The sequence below is a fragment of the Aegilops tauschii genome, chromosome 5, assembly GCF_002575655.3.
Source record: "Aegilops tauschii subsp. strangulata cultivar AL8/78 chromosome 5, Aet v6.0, whole genome shotgun sequence".
NCBI classification, from domain to species: domain Eukaryota; kingdom Viridiplantae; phylum Streptophyta; class Magnoliopsida; order Poales; family Poaceae; genus Aegilops; species Aegilops tauschii.
The window spans coordinates 521388847-521408581 of record NC_053039.3 but is presented as its reverse complement, the minus strand read 5'-3'; the positions used below and the strand labels follow the sequence as shown (position 1 = coordinate 521408581).

General features: G+C 46.3%; 2 protein-coding genes across 3 annotated transcripts; both read right to left on the bottom strand.

Annotated features, from left to right (window-relative positions):
• Positions 1–5198: 5198 nt before the first annotated feature.
• LOC109763447 (receptor-like protein kinase FERONIA) lies at positions 5199–7215 on the bottom strand. Its single transcript, XM_073499415.1, has 2 exons — positions 5888–7215; positions 5199–5754 (listed from the first exon to the last, which is right to left on the bottom strand). The coding sequence occupies exons 1-2, from the start codon at positions 7075–7077 to the stop codon at positions 5199–5201; spliced, it is 1746 nt and encodes a 581-aa protein (XP_073355516.1). The 5' UTR covers positions 7078–7215.
• A 5667-nt stretch (positions 7216–12882) lies between these two features.
• LOC109763448 (receptor like protein kinase S.2) lies at positions 12883–18056 on the bottom strand. Of its 2 annotated transcripts, XM_020322295.2 has the most exons (4): positions 17995–18056; positions 17643–17906; positions 17163–17289; positions 12883–16458 (listed from the first exon to the last, which is right to left on the bottom strand). In XM_020322295.2, exon 4 carries the CDS (start codon positions 16382–16384, stop codon positions 13244–13246), a length of 3141 nt encoding a protein of 1046 aa, XP_020177884.1. In that variant the 5' UTR covers positions 16385–16458; positions 17163–17289; positions 17643–17906; positions 17995–18056; the 3' UTR covers positions 12883–13243. The 2 variants fall into 2 exon arrangements, with proteins under 2 accessions (XP_020177884.1, XP_020177885.1); XM_020322296.4 differs by having other exon boundaries at positions 17643–18045.
• Positions 18057–19735: the final 1679 nt, after the last annotated feature.

The window sequence follows — 19735 nt, the reverse complement described above, 5'->3', positions numbered from 1 at the left end:
TGGTGGAAAAATTCACCTTTTTTCAAAAACTGGCTTAAGTTAAGACCAAATGGTCCCTCCGGAATGCGGGCATTTTTTCGACCACCTCCAAATCACCTCAATTTTGGCACACATGATCTCTTGCACAAACAATGCTAGGTTTCCAAGGTTTTGTATTTTTTTGAATTTATAATGCCCTCTAGACTGACTGCTGAAAACATCGGTCTATGCCTTAAGGGGGCATTGTAAAATAATTTGTTTTCAAAAATTTCTTTCATAGACATGTTTGGCACATGTGGGTCACCATGTACAAGAAAATTTGGGTGATTTGGAGGTGGTGGAAAAATTCACCTTTTTTCAAAAACTGGCTTAAGTTCCAAATGGTCCCTCCGGAATGCGGGCATTTTTTCGACCACCTCCAAATCACCTCAATTTTGGCACACATGATCTCTTGCACAAACAATGCTAGGTTTCCAAGGTTTTGTATTTTTTTTGAATTTTTGAATTTATAATGCCCTCTAGACTGACTGCTGAAAACATCGGTCTATGCCTCAAGGGGGCATTGTAAAATAATTTTTTTCAAAAATTTCTTTCATAGACATGTTTGGCACATGTGTGTCACCATGTACAAGAAAATTTGGGTGATTTGGAGGTGGTGGAAAAATTCACCTTTTTCAAAAACTAGCTTAAGTTAGACCAAATGGTCCCTCCGGAATGCGGGCATTTTTTCGACCACCTCCAAATCACCTCAATTTTGGCACACATGATCTCTAGCACAAACAATGCTAGGTTTCCAAGGTTTTGTATTTTTTTGAATTTTTTATGCCCTGGGCAATGTCAGTTCGAAACACTCTAGAGATACTTCCTCAACCAATGATGCGACCCAAGGACCTTCATGCAAAAACCAGGCACCTGCATGCAAGAGTCGGGGACCTGCATGTGAATAGTGATTCATCAAGGCCTTGACAGCTGCTGGCACAGCGGCTGCCGCCCGATTTGCATGCAGCGAAGATGAACGTGCATGGAGGTTTCTCAAATATTTCCAAGCACACCCCACTGGGCCCCGCTTATTTAAAAAATACGTCAGTCATTAATGATCTCTAAATGAAGAATATGCATGATGATTATGAATATGCATGACAACCATAGTAAGGGTGAAGAATCATATTCATCCTACAATGAGGACCAACGCTTGCTAAAATCACCTCGATGAAGGTATTTAAGCAGGTAAAGGAGCTGGTCGAGGGGCGAGGTGGGACTATTTTTAGTTACACGAGAACAACGCGCGAGATCGTACGTGACGTGGGCCGTCCGGAGCTGCAACCTCGGATGGGCCGGTGTTTGGGTCGACGTAGGAAAACGGCCTGCCATGCATGAGCCATGCAGACCGTGGGATCGCGCGGGAGATCCGTCTGGCGGCCGTGCGTGCGTGCAGAAATACATCACAAAAATTATTCTACTCGACAATAACAAGTGCTCCATGCTAGCCCTTATTCCTGTTCGAAATACATCATCATTCTTAAAGTTGGACATCAAATGATACACACAGAAAATGGAAACGAAAGATGTCGAACTAATACAGTAACATGGCAGTACAACCGCACTTCACTAAATTACTGTCACGATGAAATAGAATGTAAAGACCACGTCACACAAAGCTGACTGGCACACGACTTTCTCTGGCTCATCGTCGGTTCATGCTGTATGTAGACATCACAGTTCAGCCTCGAGATCCTACACAGAAGAATAGAATAAATCACATGGACATCAATTATGAGTAAAACACATGCAAAAAATAAATATGAACATATTTCGTACCTCTAGCAATTTAGCGCATTTACGTCGATTGTGACCAGGATTCTTGCAATAGCCACAGATATTCTGTGATCTTGACTTCTTTGTCTTTGCCTGCAGCCTTTTCTTCGGTGTTCCTCGGCCTGGCACATGCACGGGATCCAGAACCTTATCAACTTTCTCCGAGTGCGGCATCAACGGGCCAAACCTAATGTTGTTATGCTGAGCATTAGTTGACTCCTTGCTGTCAGCTTGTTCAAAACTTGATTGCTTGCCATGATGTTGTGCTGCAAAAGCATAATTAGACGGTGATAGTCCTCATCAGAGTGGCATGCCTTGAAACTTGCGGCGTGACTACAATTCCGCAACTCGCGGTACCTCTGCAGGCTTACCGAATAGTCATACATCTGGTTTTTTCTGGTAGGTGCGTATGCACATTTTGCATTCATAGTCCACCTAGTGGGAACGCAACAACTGGGCAGAATTGTTTGTTTTAAAATCCCCAATATGTAAAAAATGTGGGAACATGGTGTGCCTGCGCATTCCAGCTTACGGCAAGAACAACTCACCCTGTGCAAAAGACCTCCTTGCTCTTCAATGCGCACTCCAAACTTTTTATCCATTCTTTCCTGCTTGGACACAACATAAGTGGAAGCTTCTGATCCATCTAGTATCTCTCTGATCTGACATTTGCTAACAGCATCTATGCTCCATAAGACCATCTTAAAGACACTAGGTGTGAAAACTGTTGCGGCGTGTTTCTCAAGCGGCGAAGCATTTTCCTCTGTAAATGGAACGGACTGCAAGGCTTCGACGTCATGGAGAGCTTCGTTAATCCGTCGCGACGCAAGGCAACGCTCATAGTGCTCTAGCATTTCAAACAACGACATCTTACCCTCAAGATGCGTATGTAGCACAGAGTTCAAGCTCTCACTCCTCTGATTGCTGCTCAATCCTAGGAAACAACGCCCCTCAAGATATGGAGCACACCACAACTTTCTCATTTGATACATCTGATGCAGCCAAGACTCCTCACTGGTTACTTTATTCCATTGTAAGAAGTATATCCATTCTATCTCATGCTCTTCAATGGAAGAAGTATCATAAATGAAAGATCTGAATTCCTCCTTTACGTCGTCATCATGCAGATGGCGTACAATGTTCTGCTGAATGTACCATATACATAGTCTATGGTTTGAGTCTGGCCAGACCACCCTGATTGCTCTCTGCATTGCAAGGTCCCCATCTGTGATCACAGATATTGGATGCTTCTGTGCCATGCAATCAGAAAAGGTCCGCAACATCCACTCGTATGCCTGGCTTGTTTCATGAGAAATTATACCACAGCCAAAAATGGCAGTGCTCCGGTGGTGATTCAACCCGACAAACGGCACAAATGGCAGATTGTATTTGTTGGTTCTGTATGTGCTATCGAAAACAATGACGTCTCCGAAAGCCTCGTAGTCAAGTCGCGATTGACTATCAGCCCAGAACAGTCCCTTCAGATGGCCATGCTCGTCCACCAAGTACTTGAAGAAAAAATCCACATCTCGCTCTCGCCTCGCCATCATGTGCATGATCACCGTATTAGCATCACCGGCACTGATTGTCTCCTGCTTATTAGCATGGCAGAAATTATAAATGTCCCTCTTTATGCATCCAACCTTATCAAATCCACCGTATTGAAAGCACAAAATATCCATAATACGGTATTTGCGGATCCCACATTTTTCCATGTCCGCAATGTCCGCTTTCTGCTCATCACTAATTCGTCTGTGCGAACGCAGCAGACAAGAAAGATCCCGTGGGGCTAGAGGATGGCTGTGCTCATCGATGAAATCCTTGACAAAACACCGACCGGTTTCCTCCTGTCTCATAATGACCAATTTAGCATTACACCCAACACGAGTTAAACTTCGTGGCCTCCTCTTTCTATCTTCCATCTTTCTTTTCATGTGCTTCTCTTCATGAAACCCTTGACGACTACACACAATTTTCCTTAAAATTATGTATTTGTTGGATCCATCCCACTCAACGTAGCTTTTCCTCACACTAAAACCTTTTTCAAGAGCATATTTGTTGTAGAATTCATAGCCTTCAGCCTCACTATCAAACATCTTGCTGACAACATTTAGATACTCGAACATACTCTCATCACTTGCATACGCCATGTCTTCCTGCATATGACATGTGAGGGAAACCAATCATCAATATCTTTCTGTTTATCAATGTTGCAGGTGTAAAATAGCTCATAGGCAAAGACAAGTGCATGGAAAAGACTTTTCTCGTTTGACATGTGAGGGAAACCAATCATCAACGCCCAACAAGTAGTATCTCATCTTCCTTTAAACTATATTTCATGCACTATGCAAACCTAAAGTGATGATGACTTTAATAAACTAAATTAAGTCAACTATGGAACCAGTATCTCATCTTCCTTTAGTATATCTCATCTCAAACGTCAAGTATGTCACTTTTTTTCTGCGGTACCAAAGGAAGTAAGCAATGCCCTCAACATCTTAGTTAAACTAACATGATGCGATTAGCTCAAGAGAAACTATGCCACGATGAAGCTTTCCATTCGTTGTTCTAGTCCGTACAAATCTCGCATACTGCTAAATTACCCGGATCTTGTGGGGTTGAGGTTGTACTGCATGCACGGTGGAGGGGCGCAACGGCCAAGAGAACGAGTAGAACGCCAAGCCGAATTCATACCTTAAGGATGGTACGCGCGAAGAGATGGGATCGCCCGCCGCCGTCGCCGCCGATTCAGCCGGCGCAGATCCGGCCTTCTTCTTCTTCTTCGGTGACGGCGTGGGGGCTGGGGTTGGTTGGGTGGAGGACGAGGACGATGAATTTATTCCTCTCACCAGGCAGGTCGAGGACGGAGAAGGTCAGGAGCGGCGAGCGGCGACGAATACATCGGAGGAGGATTCTGAACTGGATCGAGTAGACATGGATCTGGTCCTCAGGTGATCGGTTCAAGAAAAGATATTTCCCCCTGGACCATTATGCCCTTATCGCAATTAACATATTAAATTTAATCAATTAAAATTCCCCGCAAGATCGGACGGCTAATAAAAATCAGACGTGATCAGACATGTAAGTACTGCTAAGTACTCCAAGTACTAACCCAATCACCGTAAAACAGCTCTAAAAAAATACTCGCTTCAAAAAAGAAAAGGACAAAAATTGCAGTATACACGTATGGAGTATTGACAGTAGGAAAAACTGGTGACCACTTCCTGCCTGCTCATCGTGGCATTAGCAATACGGAATCGGAATCCACACCACCATCAGAAGCACATTCAGTGTCATCATATTCGAAGGTTGATACCAAACCATAATGGCTGGAATCATCGTTTTCTGCAAGGTACATCTCCAGGTTCAGAGGACCTTCTGTCCTTGAAGGGCCAATAGTGTCATCATCGTCTGGCTGGCGACTCATCATCAAGGCTTCCGCTTTGTTCTGCGAGGCACATCTCCAGGTTCTCAAGCACTTCCTGCATTGTAGGGCGGATGATACCACAGTCACTAACACATTTCTCAGCAATCTCCACAAACGTCTTGAAGCACCACGGAGCAATCTTTCCTTCAAGATAGGGATCAACAATCCGATCAAGGAGGCCCTTCTTCTGGCAATCAAGGAAACATTCTACCAGATTAGCTTCTCTTTCTGGAAGATTGGGATCATAAGCAGCCCGAGCACACAAAACCTCAAACAATACGACACCAAAAGAATACACATTGGATTTCTGTGTTAGTTGCCCAGTGCAGTAAAATTCAGGATCGACACAACCCAGACGTCCCATACACAGTGTGGGGGTCACATCCATGGCATCCTGCCATAGCGAGACTTCACTTGAAAACTTGCCGGCCAATCTCTCATCTAGGAGAATGTTCGTCATCGACACATCATTAGGGATGACAGAACACTCATGAAGGTAGTGCAGGGCACGAGCAGCACCGATGCAGAGCGATGACAGAACACTTGGAGGCAGCACTTGAAAACGCTGCCTCCAAGTGTTCTGTCATCGCTCTGCATCGGTGCTGCTCGTGCCCTGCACTACCTTCATGAGTGTTCTGTCACCGCTTACTTGGAGGCAGCACTTGAAAACGTTGCCTCCAAGTAAGCGGTGGTTCCTCCATTTTGTTAGCGTAAAGGTTCTCACTCAAGGTGCCACGAGCCATGTAGTCATAGATCAGTATCCTCTGGTTTTTCTCTCTGCAGTAACCGACCAATGATACGAGATGATGGTGGCGGAGATTTGCCATCATCGCTATCTCTGTCTGGAACATACTCACATCCTGCTCATCAAACCTGCCCCGTTTGATAGCCACTTTTGTTGCTCCCCCATCAAGCACTCCATAGTAAACTTTACCAAAAACATCCATACCAATAAGGTGCGACTTATCAAAGTTTCTTGTCGCGGATTTCATCTCCTTGAGTGAGAAATGGCGGCACAAGTTGGATGGGAGAGATTGTGGCGTGACTGGGCTTGCAGATTGCCAGTTGTTCCCGGCTGCTGGCTTGTTCCTCCACCCCCAAGGAAAAATAGTTGGTGTTTGTTTTCCTTGAACTTGAGTTTTCTGAAGCGCCCGAAGACGTTGTGCCACATCTCTCATCTCAGGGCGTCTATCTATCTCCATTCTCAAGCATTTTCCTGCTAGCTTTGCAACCCCTTCAAGTACCTTCATGTTGTTCTGGCTTGAGATTTCAACATCGAACAACTCTCTCACCTTTCTCTTCTCTGTTACAAGAGATTGGGTAAAACATTCAACTATGCCGGTCTCCCCATTTCTTGTTGTTGCCTTTTTCTTTGTAATCAATTCAACCAGAACGATTCCAAAGCTATAAACATCACTCTTTGGGGTGAGTTGCCCGCTGCGAGCAAACAAAGGGTCCATGTAACCTATGCTCCCTATTACATGCTCAGTGAAAAGGGTCGAGTCTGTGTTGACAAGTCTTGATATTCCAAAGTCAGATATTTTTGCATTGAAGTTGTCATCTAATAGTATATTGGCAGGCTTGATATCACCATGAATGACCTGAGTATACATTTGTGAATGCATGTAGCACAATGCCTCTGAACACTCCACCGCGATACGCAGTCGTGTGTCCAACGTGATGGGAATGCGTTCATGGTGAAGAACATTGCTGAGGTTCCCTTTAGATATATACTCACTGACTATCATTAGGGCATTTTCCTTGGCACAGTAGCCTATGAGCCTAACTACATTCTTGTGGTTGATTTCACAGTGGACTTTCAGCTCTTTTGCAAAAATTTCTTCTATATTACTCATAAATCTCTTGACTGCGACTGTTGTTCCATCTTGGAGAACACCTTTTAAACTTCTCCAAAGCTGCCTTTTCCAATGATAGTTTCGTAGTTGCTGGTAATTCTTTTTATCTCACCCTCTGTGGAGCATTTTATGTTATGATTGCTACTCCCTCCGTTCCAAAATAGATGACTCAACTTTGTATTGAGTCATCTATTTTGGAACGGAGGGACAACCACTTTGACCTGTCATCCCTTTGGATCATTTCCGCCACTGTACTTTCCCGAAGGTCCATCTTATGAAAGTGAAGCAGCAAAGACTGAGTATACAATTTAGCTCCGGCTAATATGCTGGACACACCAACTTGACCTGAAAACCCGTTTCCAAATGAGTAAACTCAAATCTCATATAACCAGAGTTACAACAACATAGGAATACTTTGCAGAATCAATGAATGGTAGGTAATTTGTGGACATATCAGATGGCCACGTACTGACAAAAACACTGAATTGTAGGTAGGGGAGAGCAAGATTAATCATTATTGTTCAGTTCTGCCGTGGTATTAACTGGAGTTTCGTGGTAGCCGTTGTGTAATTCTGCATCCATGTGCAAACCAAAAAAATGACAGCTAAAGCCCCATAACTCTGACAAGGAAAAGGCATTAACACTATGAGAAAAAAACCAGGTAGAAACCAACTGATGGAAGCATAGAACCGAAGATTTAAAATGCAAAAGATGCAAACCTGTGGACAACTATCCACTGAAGAAAATATGAAAATTCAGTAAGATTATAAAGATGGCCGCTGCTGAGCCCAATATAAGTACCTCTTTAGGAACTGATGCGGCAATACAATTTATGAGGAAGCATCTTCCTCATATGTTGTACTCCTACTAGCACACATCTCCATGGAGTGGATCTGGAAGAAGGAACCGATGGTCAGCTCTCATGGGAACGGTAGACCGCAGTCCTGAATCTCGAAATCAACTCTGTGGGATACAAGCACATTAGGCGAACCAACAGTAGGAAGCAACACCGGTGGTAACTCGAGCTCCTTTGGATCATCCGTCTCAACTCGGTTACTCCATAACCGACTAGGTGCAGACCGAGCTCCAAAAAAACCAAACCGGAGCGAGTTAATCGGTGTCGTGGAAGATGACGCCTCCTTGGCAGTTGCCGCCTTATCCCACTGCGACTGCGGCCCCTTCGCCATGTCCTGCGGATTAATCTTAGGCCCCTTGTCCTGATGACAGCCCAGTGGTGGGCAAGAGGCTCCCATTCCTAGCCCAGTGGCGATTGTACCTGGCCAGCTGGGGGAGGGGCGCGGGATGGAGATCCGCCCTACTCTCTCACCGCGAGGCAGCTTTGGGCAACTTGGCTCGGTGCGCAGGCAGGAGGCCCACAATGTTCCCTTGCCGATGTCGACTACGCGCTCCGCTGTCGGTGTGGGGGGGAGTGGGACTGTGGAGCAGGTGGCTCCACGGTCAGTTTCTCCCACCATCTCACCGTGGGGCAGCTCTGGGCAGCTTGGCTCGGTGCGCGGGCAGGAGGCCCGCGATGTTCCCTCGCCGACGTCATCTCCGCGCTCCGCTGTCGGTTTGGGGGGAGTGAGAGTGTGGAGCAGGAGGCTCCACGGTCAGTTTCTCCCACCATTGTGGCTAGGGTGGCTCGCTCGATCGTGCCTATCCCTTCTTCACCGGCAACTAGGGAAGGGCCTATGTGTGGGGAGCACTCACCTCAGGAGAGGACTACAGAGGAGCTCATCACCTTTGGTGGGATCCCGGATCCGGTCACGTCTGGTAGGCGTGTCAGCAACCGGATCCAGGAACAACCTGATGTTGATGACCTGCAGTTAGCGCGCGCCAAGAGGGGCGGCCATGCTTCGAGATGTCAAGGCAACTACAGGTATGTCTTTTGATAGAAGTTGTTCAATTATGCATTTCTCTGAGCATGAAATTATTGATAAGGCAAACAACTTAGGAATAACTTTGGGTTCAAATGAAAAAGAGGTAGCGAAATCTGTTAATGATCTTTTGGATTTAGAAGCAGAACGGGCCTCTGAAATAATTCGAAACCTTGCATCACTTAAACCTATGAATGAGGATGACATGAACAACTTAGGAATTGTAGCCCTTGAGAACATTTGCAATAATCTATTACCTACTGAGAAGGCCAAGGATGAGGAGGGGTTCGAGATTTTGGACACTTTAGAGCCTCTACTGACGGAGGGTACTGTCTTGTGTCCTGTTGATCATACGGTTCCAGAGGGTGCTGGGGAGAAGCCTAAGCGATCCTGGAAACGGAAAATATATCCTACTTCGGCGGTTCGTAGAAGCGCTAGGGTTAAGCTGAAGAAAAAATTCCATGATGACTTATGAAAAGGAATCTTTTGGAATAGTAGAGGTCTAGCTGATTTGGCTAAACGAAGGTTCTTGGCGGAAACAACGGTAGAGCAACAATTAGATTTTATTGCGCTTTTGGAAACACGACGGGATAATTTTACTTCACAATTTCTTGGAACTTTATCCGGAGGAGTTGATTTCGATTGGCACGTAGGAAGATCTGGTGGGATCTTACTAGGGGTTCGGTGTGAAACACTTGAGGTCCTTAACGTGGTTCGGGGAGATTTTACGGTTAAGTTTCGGGTGAGACCAAAAGTGGATGGTTTCCAATGGTCTCTCATGGCTGTGTATGGAGCAGCACAACCTGAACTTAAACCAGATTTCTTAGCTGACTTGGTGCGGACTTGTGGAGATGAGAATCTACCAATCCTGGTCGGTGGGGACTTCAATATAATTCGGAGGAGAGATGAAAAGAACAATGACAATTTTGATGGTCGGTGGGCTATGATGTTCAATATGATTATCGAGAGTCTTAATTTGAGAGAAATTGAACTCACCGGTAGACAATTTACTTGGGCCAATTCGTTGCCCACTCCGACTTATGAGAAGTTGGATAGGGTACTTGCTAGTGTGGAATGGGAACAAAAATATCCTTTGGTGTCGGTTCATGCGATGCAAAGAGCGATCTCGGACCATACACCACTGCTTGTAGACTCGGCAGAGGCTACGCATATTGCGAACAAGAATGCTTTCTCTTTCGAACTTAGTTAGTTCGAGAAAGAAAACTTCTTGGAGATCATCGCACGCGAATGGGCAATTCCTGTTAGTGGAAGCACTAGTCTTGAGAGATGGCAATTACCCCAATTGTTTGGATGTGAATTGGGCTCTTTACCATTTAGCTATTTGGGCATACCGATCCACCACTGTAAGTTCTAATAAAGAATGGAAATGTATCGAAGATCGAATAGAAAAAAGCTGAGCTGCCGGAAGGGTAAGCTTATGTCTTATGGAGGTCGGCTAGTGTTGATTAACTCAGTACTGACTAGTATGCCGATGTTCCTACTATCGTTCTTCGAAATTCCAAAAGGGGTACGAAAATGACTTGATTTCTTCAGATCTCGATTCTTCTGGCAGTCAAATGAGGCCAAGAGGAAATACCGTCTCGCCCGATGGGACATTCTTTGTCGACCAAAAGACCAGGGCGGTCTCGGTATTGAGAACTTAGAAATCAAGAACAAATGCCTTATGAGCAAATGGCTCCACCGGTTAGAGACTGAGCCGGAGAGCATGTGGGCACAGATTTTGCGTAGTAAGTATCTACAGTCGAAAACACTCGCTCAGGTTAACATGAGACCAACCGACTCGCCATTCTGGAAAGGGCTTATGAGACTGAAGGACTTGTATTTTCGTAGGGTCAAATTCCTAGTTGGCAATGGGATGTCAACAAGGTTTTGGGAGGATACGTGGTTAGGAGAGACGCCCCTGGCCGTACAATATCCCACCCTGTATAACATTGTGCAACGTAAGGAGGATTACGTAGGCACAGTTCTACATACGAGTCCATTGAATATCCAGTTCAGACGAGCGTTAGTTGGTGAGCGTTGGACTGCATGGATGCACTTGGTTCGGAGATTGATAGATGTTCAACTCTCCGACCAACCGGATTCGACGCAATGGAAACTAGCTAAGAATGGGGTTTTTACGGTAAAATCGTTTTATATGGATTTGGTTAATTCTGGCCCAATCTCGAGATTGTTGCATATTTGGAAGATTAAGGTTCCTTTGCGCATTAAAATCTTTATGTGGTTTGTCCACAAACAAGTAATTCTTACAAAGGACAACTTAATCAAGAGGAGATGGGTAGGTAGTCCACGATGTTGTTTTTGTGATCATGATGAAACAATACAACATTTATTTCTTGAATGCCCACTCGCCAAATTACTTTGGAGAACGATTCATATAGCCTTTAACATTATTCCTCCAATTGACATTACATCGTTGTTTGGAACGTGGTTAACTGGGGTTGAACATACTACGGCGGCTCGTATTCGAATTGGAATATGTGCGCTTTTGTGGGCTATATGGAATTGCAGGAATGATTTGATATTTAACAGACAACACAATTTAACTTTCTTGCAGGTCATCTTCAGAGCTACTGCTTGGATCCGTACGTGGTCTTTACTCACTCCTATGGAATCCAGGGAGCCTTTAGTTACTGGGTGCAACCAGTGAGAGATGGTAGCACGGGCTTTATTCAACCGGTTCGGATGGCGGTCGCATAACAGGATAGGAGTCTAGGGAGCTTATCCTTTTTTTTGCCATTCCAGTTGTGATTGTCGGCATGAACTTTGATTTTTTATTCTCGCTCCACTTGCGAGCTGTAATACTTTGACGACTTTGTACTATTTTGCGAACTTTTAATAAGATGGCTGCATGCATCATTACGATGCAGAGGCCGGGGATACGCCTCCATTTCAAAAAAAAAGCTCTCATGGGAAGACCTCATCTGTGAAGGTCGAGGGGTCAAGATCAAAAATCAAATACACAGTACGCGTGCTTTTTTATGGGCATAGCTTGGCCTGACTGTCCATGTCGTGGAACAATGTTCCAACTTGGGAACTTCCTAAACCAGACAATTTGGATTTGTATTTTACAACAGGTCTGCTAGTGCTTTTATGAATCTTCCTAAATCAATACCTGCAAGAAAAAAAAAAGAATTCCAAATGGAGTCTGTCGCAACGCCAAGATTTCCCACGACGAAGATGAACCTATGTCGGCGGTCCTCAGCTGTTGTGCCGACGACTTGCTGCTATGGTTCCGATTTTGGCATTTTGCCCGTCGTAGTTATGGTGCCCTTCAGAAAGAAACTACCGCTGACTTAGCATCTCAATAGGACGACGAATGTGGTCATTGTCAAACACCCAGGGTTCATGCTGGAACAGCTCCCGGCCGTTCATCACTTGCACTGCTCCTGAAGCCATATATCTGCTGCCCGCTTCTGGGATGCTTGAGCTCTCGATCTGCGCAACTTCTTCTGCATCCTGAAGTTCAGAAAATAAGATGCTAGTACGCTATTCAGGACAAAACCAAGGAACCAGGTTTACCCATGACATGAGCCAACTGAAAACTACTCTAGGAGGTATAAAAATTCCACGTGAACCACAGCCCACAGATAAACCTTTGTTCGAAAAAAAAACCATGTAGACTAATAGATTGATGAACTGGAAAATTCCACCATGTTAACGAACCCAGTGACCGTCCAAAACACTGGCAGTACATCTGTCAAGTTGATTGCTGCCAGTAGTGCGTATTTGAATTCGTAAGTGCAGTAGGTGAGTCACCGTAGATGATTAACTCAGGGCGTACCGGCACTGAGTCGAGATGTTATGCTGGAGCTGCGAGTGTGTAACTACAGAAAGTAGAAGGCGTCAAGAACTGTATAATCTAACATAGTAAACTTAATATAAGGCGTTTTTTGACACTGTCGTATACTCTAAAAACGTTTTATAAAAAGTTATACAGGTAGTAGTGTATATTACAATCAGGAGGCAGCACTGTAGCCAAGCGCAAGACTGAATGAATATAACAGTGCAGGAGAACGACAGGAGAAATCCATTACAATTTACACCACCCAGACAATGAAAACTTGAAAGGCATAAAGAAAGTCAGAATACACAATACTTCTTCTGAAAAAGAAGGGGCATAATATGCAGTAAGTATACATGTACGGAATAATTCTCTGGCATGATCCGTCAGCGGAGAGAGCATTGACAGTACGGAAATTGCTCCTGAGAACACTTCTTGCCTGCTCATCAAGCCACTGGCGATTCAGAGCTCATGCTATCAGCAACTAGCTTTTTTTTTGTTTGGACTCGACAGGGTTAACAACTAGCTCATCCCCATCTATGCCATCATTTTTCAAACATCGATCGCTCCCTTGAGAACCATTACTGTCATCATCGGCCAGCATCTCATCACCGGGGCTTCCGTTTTGTTCTGCAAGGCACATCTCCAGGTCCTGAAGCACTTCTTGCATTGTAGGGTGATTGACACCACAATCACTAACACATTTCTCAGCAATCTCTACAAACTTCTTGAAGCACCATGGAGAAATATTTCCTTTAAGGTAGGGATCAACAATCAGATCAATAATGCCCTTCTTCTGGCAACTAAGGGCATACTCTACCAAGTTAGCTTGTCTCCATGGAAGATTGGGATCATAAGCAGCCCGAGCACACAAAACCTCAAACAGCACGACACCAAAAGAATATACATTGGATTTTGCTGTTAGTTGCCAAGTGCAGCAAGTTTCGGAATCAAGAAAACTGAAACGTGCCATAGGACACTGGCGCGTGGTCACATCCGTGGCATCCTGCGGCAGCGAGACTTTAATTGAAACCTTGCCGACCAATCTCCAATCTAGGAGAATGCTCGCTGTGGACACGTCATTATGGGTGAAGGAATGCTCGTGAAGGTAGTGCAGGGCACGAGCAGCACCGATGCAGATGTCTAGACGCTGCCTCCAAGTAAGCGGTGGCTGCTCGGTGCTGTTACCGTAAAGGTTCCCAAACAGGGTGCCACGAGCCATGTACTCGTCGATCAGTATCATCTCGTTTTCCTCTTTGCAGTAACCAACCAGTGATACGAGATGATGGTGGCGGAGCTTTGCCATCGTCGCTATCTCTGTCAAGAACTTACTCGCATCCTGCACAACTTTGTCACGTTTGATAGCCACCATCATTCCATAGTAAACTTCATGAGATCCACCCACACAAACTTTGCCTCGTGAAGCTAACTTGGACACCTTGGTTGCTGCCCCATCAATCACTCCATAATAAACATCACGAGATCCACCCACACAAACAAGGTGCGACTCATCAAAGTTTCTTGTCGCGGATTTCATCTCTCTAAGTGAGAAATGGTGGCACAAGTTGGAATCAATTGACAATTTGGAATCCATACTATCAGCAATTTGCTCATCCCCATCTATGCCATCATCTTCAGATGTCGGAATCTCACTACAATAGCTGGAATCATCGTCCTCTGCAAGGTACATCTCAAGGTTCAGCCGACATTCTCTCCTTGAAGGACCATCAGTGTCAACGTCGTCTGGTGTCTCATCACCAAGGCTTCCACTTTGTTCTGCAAGGCACGCACACAACTCCAGGTTCTCAAGCACTTCTTGCATTGTAGGGCGGTGGATAGCATGATCACTAACACATTTCTCAGCAATCTCCACAAACTTCTTGAAGCACAACGGGGCAATCTTTTCTTCGAGATAGGGATCAACAATAAGATCAAGGATATCCTTCTTCTGGCAATTAAGGGCACATTGTACCAAGTATACTTGTCTCCTTGGAAGACTGGGATCCCAGGCAGCCCGAGCACACAAAACCTCAAACAGCACGACACCAAAAGAATATACATTGGATTTCTCTGTGAATTCCCCAGTGCGGCGAAATTCAGGATCGGCACAATAGAAATTTCCCTTACGCAGTATGGGGGTCACATCCATGGTATCCCGCCGGCGTGAGACTTTACTTGAAAATTTGCCGACTAATCTATCATCTAGGAGAATGTTCGTCGTCGACACGTCATTATGGATGATGGAACACTCGTGAAGGTAGTGCAGGGCACGAGCAGCACCTATGCATATGTCTAGACGCTGCCTCCAAGTAAGCGGTGGCTCCTTGGTGTTGTTAGCGTAAAGGTTACCACTCAGGGCGCCACGAACCATGTAGTCGTAGATCAGTATCCTCTGGTTTTTCTCATGGCAGTAACCGACCAATGATACGAGATGATGGTGGCGGAGCTTTGCCATCATCGCTATCTCCGTCTGGAACTCACTCACATCCTGCTCAACAGGTTTGATAGCCACCTTCGTTGCTCCCCCATCAATCATTCCATAGTAAACACTACCATATCCATCCCGACCAACAAGGTGCGACTCATCAAAGTTACTTGTCGCAGATTTCATCTCCCCAAGTGAGAAATGGCGGCACACTGCTGGCTTGTTCCTCCACCCCCAAGGAAAAATAGTTTGTTTACCTTGAACTTGAGTTTTCCTAAGCGCCCGAAGACGTTCTGCCACATCTATCATGTCAGGACGTCTATCAATTTCCATCATCAAACATTGTCCTGCTAGCTTTGCAACCCCTTCAAGAACCTTCATGTTGTTCTGGCTTGAGATTTCAACATCAAACAGCTCTCTCACCCTCCTCTTCCCTGCTGCAAGAGCTTGGGCGAAACATTCAACTATGCCAGTCTCCCCATTTCTTAGTGTTGCCTTCTTCTTTGTGATCAATTCAACCAGAACGATTCCAAAACTGTAAACATCACTCTTCGAGGTGAGACGCCCGCTGCGAGCAAACAATGGGTCCATGTAACCTATGCTCCCTATTACATGCTCAGTGAAAAGGGCCGAGTCTGTGTTGACAAGTCTTGATATTCCAAAGTCAGATATTTTTGCATTAAATTGGTCATCTAATAGTATATTGGCAGGCTTGATATCACCATGAATGACCTGAGTATACATTTGTGAATGCATGTAGCACAGTGCCTCTGAACACTCCACCGCGATCCGCAGTCGTGTGTCCAACGTGATGGGAATGCATTTATGGTGAAGAACATCGCAAAGGTTCCCTTGAGATATATACTCACTGACTATCATAAGGGCATTTTCCTCAGCACAGTAGCCTATGAGCCTAACTACATTCTTGTGGTTGATTTCACAGTGAACTTTCAGCTCTTTGGCAAAATTTTCTTCTACATTACACATAAATTTCTTGATTGCAACTATTCTTCCATCTTGGAGAACACCTTTGTAAACTTCTCCAAAACCGCCTTTTCCAATGATAGTTTCGTAGTTACTGGTAATTCCTCTTATCTCTCCCTCGGCGAAGCATTTTATGTTATGATTGCTATACGATAACCACTTTGATCTATCATCACCTTGGATCATTTCTGTCACCGTACTTTCTCGAAGGTCCATCTTATGAAAGGAAAGTAGAAAAGACTGATTATATCAGTTAGCTTCGACTAGTATGCTGGATACATCGACTTGACCTGAAAAACAGAGATAACCACAGGTAACATAAGAGTACTTTGCAGAATCAATGATTGGCAAGTGATTTGTGGCTATATCAGATGCTCATGTACCAACGAAAACATTGATATGTGTTGTTTTAAAGATAGTTTGTCATAAAAGATCTCCTCTGACTGCTGAAGGGTAGGAAGTTGACCAAAAGATGGAGCAAGAGTCAGTTTCAGTCCAACATATAAATCAAGAGAATAAGAATAAGAGTGCCCAACTCGCCCATTTTATATCTTCAGTAATTATGATAAACCTAGGCTGTTTCTTCAGTAATATGCACAAAATTATAATTTTGATCTGGACTTCACGGATTGAGGGAATACAATCCATAAGGAAAGTTCAATATTGTTGGTAGGGGAGAGCAAAATTAATTACTCCCGCCAATCCATATTACTTGTCGCTGCTTTAGTATAAAGATTACTATTGTTCAGTTCTGCTGTGGAGCTTCATGATAAATGTTTATTGGACTGGAGCTTCATGGTAGGCACTGGGTGATTCTGCATAACTGCTTTTCGACAGGGTAAAGGAATAACACTAGGAGAACAGGTCGAGAACAATTGAAGCATAGAACCGAAGATTTAGAATGCAAAAACGCAAACCTGTAGAAAACTATCCAGTGAAGAAATTTAATAGGTTCAGTACGATATAAAGGTGGTCAAGGTTGAGCCCAACATACCTCTTTAGGAACTGATGTGGCAATACAATTTATGATGAAGCATCCTCCTCATATTTTGTAGCACACATCGCCATGGAGTGGATCTGGGAGAAGGAGCAGACGCTCAGCTCTCATCGAAAGACCTGACCTGTGAAGGTTGAGGGGTCAAAATGAGCCGGGGCTATCTACCGAATGAAAAAACAAATACACAGTACGCGTGTTTTTTTATGGGCATAGCAATGGCCTGACTGTCCATGTCATGGAACAATTTTCCAACTTGGAAACTTCCTATACCAGACAATTTGGATTTATATTTACAGGTCTGCTAGTGCTTTTATGAAACTTCCTAAACCAATCCCTGGGGAAAATAATTTCAAAGAAGAATACCTTAAATTTTTCTGACCACAGAATTTAGATCCTGAATCTAGCTCCAATGTGGATCCATTTTTTTTCCCCAGACCAGAGACGGGAACAATTGAGGTTGTTCGAACTGAAAATTACCTGGCAGCCATGGAGGATCCCCTGCAGCTGCAGCGGGCCGTCTCCTCACCCGCCGTACCCAAATGCTCAGATCCACGCCCGCCGTGGAAGCCAGCCATTGGGCCCAGCCGCTGCAGCCGCACCACAGAGGTCCACTGCGACTGCCGACTGCTGCGATACCGGAGTACCGGACCCGTACTCGCTCGCTCCCTGCTCCATTCAACCGCCGCGGGACGGCAGCCCGCTGATCTCACCGCCTACTTGGAAGGAGCCTGATGCGGCGCCCTGCAAGCAACGTGAGAACGGCGGCGAGATGTCAACAGTCAAGCAACGGCAAGGACTGGCCGGAGGCGGAGACCAAGGTTCGCCGTACCGTTTTCTGTGGATAACCATGGAGGGGTCTATCCAACAGTCGGGAGCGGTCGGCTGTCTAAGGCCAAACCCCTGCAGATATGTACTTAAATATTTGATTCTATCTTAAATTAAAAATCTTAAATCCATATTATTACATGCAACGTAAACCGATCTTAAACGGAGCTCGTCCGGCTCCGTTGTGCCTATGCCCGGTGATCGGCTGTGCTCCACAGAGTGTTCGTTCGGTCGCCAGCAAGGTAGAGTAGGGCATGGGACACGAGCCGGCTCATGGGACTCAAGGCGCCGCCGTCTCCCATGCCCTACTCTTTCTCGTCGGGGCCCAAAACCCAGACGATGCCGATGGACGTCGAATCGTTGATGGATCCGTCTTGACACGAGCCGGCGAAATCCACCATGACATGGTTGCGGCGCCCGGACTGGTGCACCATACGGGGTGCCGGATGTTAGAAGGAAGAGAGGGATTGGTGCGGAATATGATGGATGTATTATTGAGCCTCGAGGGCGAGTATATATTGAGTACAAGACTTGGAGGACAAGAAGCCTCTCCTGAGATAAGGTAGGAGACGGATTACAAATCATAGACTACCAAATACAAGTAACCCAAATATATCTCTAACATCCCCCCGCAGTCGTAGCGGTAGTCGCAGACAACAGGAGTGTCGCGGACGGTCAGACTGGAGAGAATAGCAGCCGACGGGCTGACATCCCCCTGCAGTCGTAGCGAGAGCGTCGCGGACACGTTGACTGTAGAGGAAGCCGACAAGTTGCTCAAGCGGATGATAGCCCTTTGTGCCGTTTGTCAAAGTAGCCGAGAGCGTAGGTAGTGTAGCCGTGGTCGAGGTTGCCGTGCGAAGAATGCCGTGGTCGATGTCGAGTCGGGGTAGCAGGTGTCGAGGAAAACGTCGTGGCGCCGCGGGCGTAAGGAGGCGCCGAGTTAGCATGGGCGCAGTGATGTCGAAGTAGGGGTGCGCCGGGAGGTAGACGGTGTTGACGAAGCATCGCGCCAGGTTTGCCAAGCCTGAGGACATGTCGTGGATGAAGGCACGCATCGGTGTTGCCAGCACCGAGCATGCGTAGGCGGACGAAGACGAAGTTGACGAAGCGCCGCTCCAGTCTTCCCAGGCCCGGGGACACGTCGTGGACGAAGGCACGCTTCGGTGTTGCCAGCACCGGGCATGCATAGACTGGGACCTGCACGAGCTGTACGCCATGTCGAAGAAGTCGGAGAAGCCAGGAGAAAAGGACTCGACGGTTGCGGTGCCAATCGGCATGGGGCCGATGTTGCCCGCGGTTGTCGGAGTAGACGAAGTGGTTGGGGTAGATGACGGCGACGCTGGCGACGGGCTGGTGCTGGACGAAGACGAAGGAGGTGGACGTGCGGCGGTTACGGGGGTAGCGGCAGCGGCGGCCTGATGGCGGCAGCGGCGGCTAGGTTAGGAGCGCGGCGGCGGTGCTCGAAGTAGGCGAAGAGCCCTGGCAGCGTGACGAAGACCGGCGCGGACGGTGGCGTTCCCGCGCCAAGGGAGACGGCGCGGTGCATACCACGGGAGGTCGACGCGCGGTGACGGCGGAGTAGACCGCGGGCCGTGACGCTATGGCTCGAAGGGGCGACGCAGTGGCGGCGGGCAGGTCGGGGCGAGGGCGGGAAGACCTCAGGGCAGCGGCGCTACGGCCCGAAGGGGCGGCGCAGCGGCAGAATGCGGGTCGGTGCAACCGCAGGGACAGCCTTGGACGGCGGC

Excerpts from the sequence above, each read along its gene's own strand:
- LOC109763447 (XM_073499415.1), bottom strand. The coding sequence starts at position 7,077 with ATGAGTAATATAGAAGAAATTTTTGCAAAAGAGCTGAAAGTCCACTGT. Across the intron at positions 5,755-5,887 it reads CTTACTTGGAGGCAACGTTT|ATCGCTCTGCATCGGTGCTG; the intron begins TCAAGTGCTGCC and ends AAGTGTTCTGTC.
- LOC109763448 (XM_020322295.2), bottom strand. The coding sequence starts at position 16,384 with ATGGACCTTCGAGAAAGTACGGTGACAGAAATGATCCAAGGTGATGAT.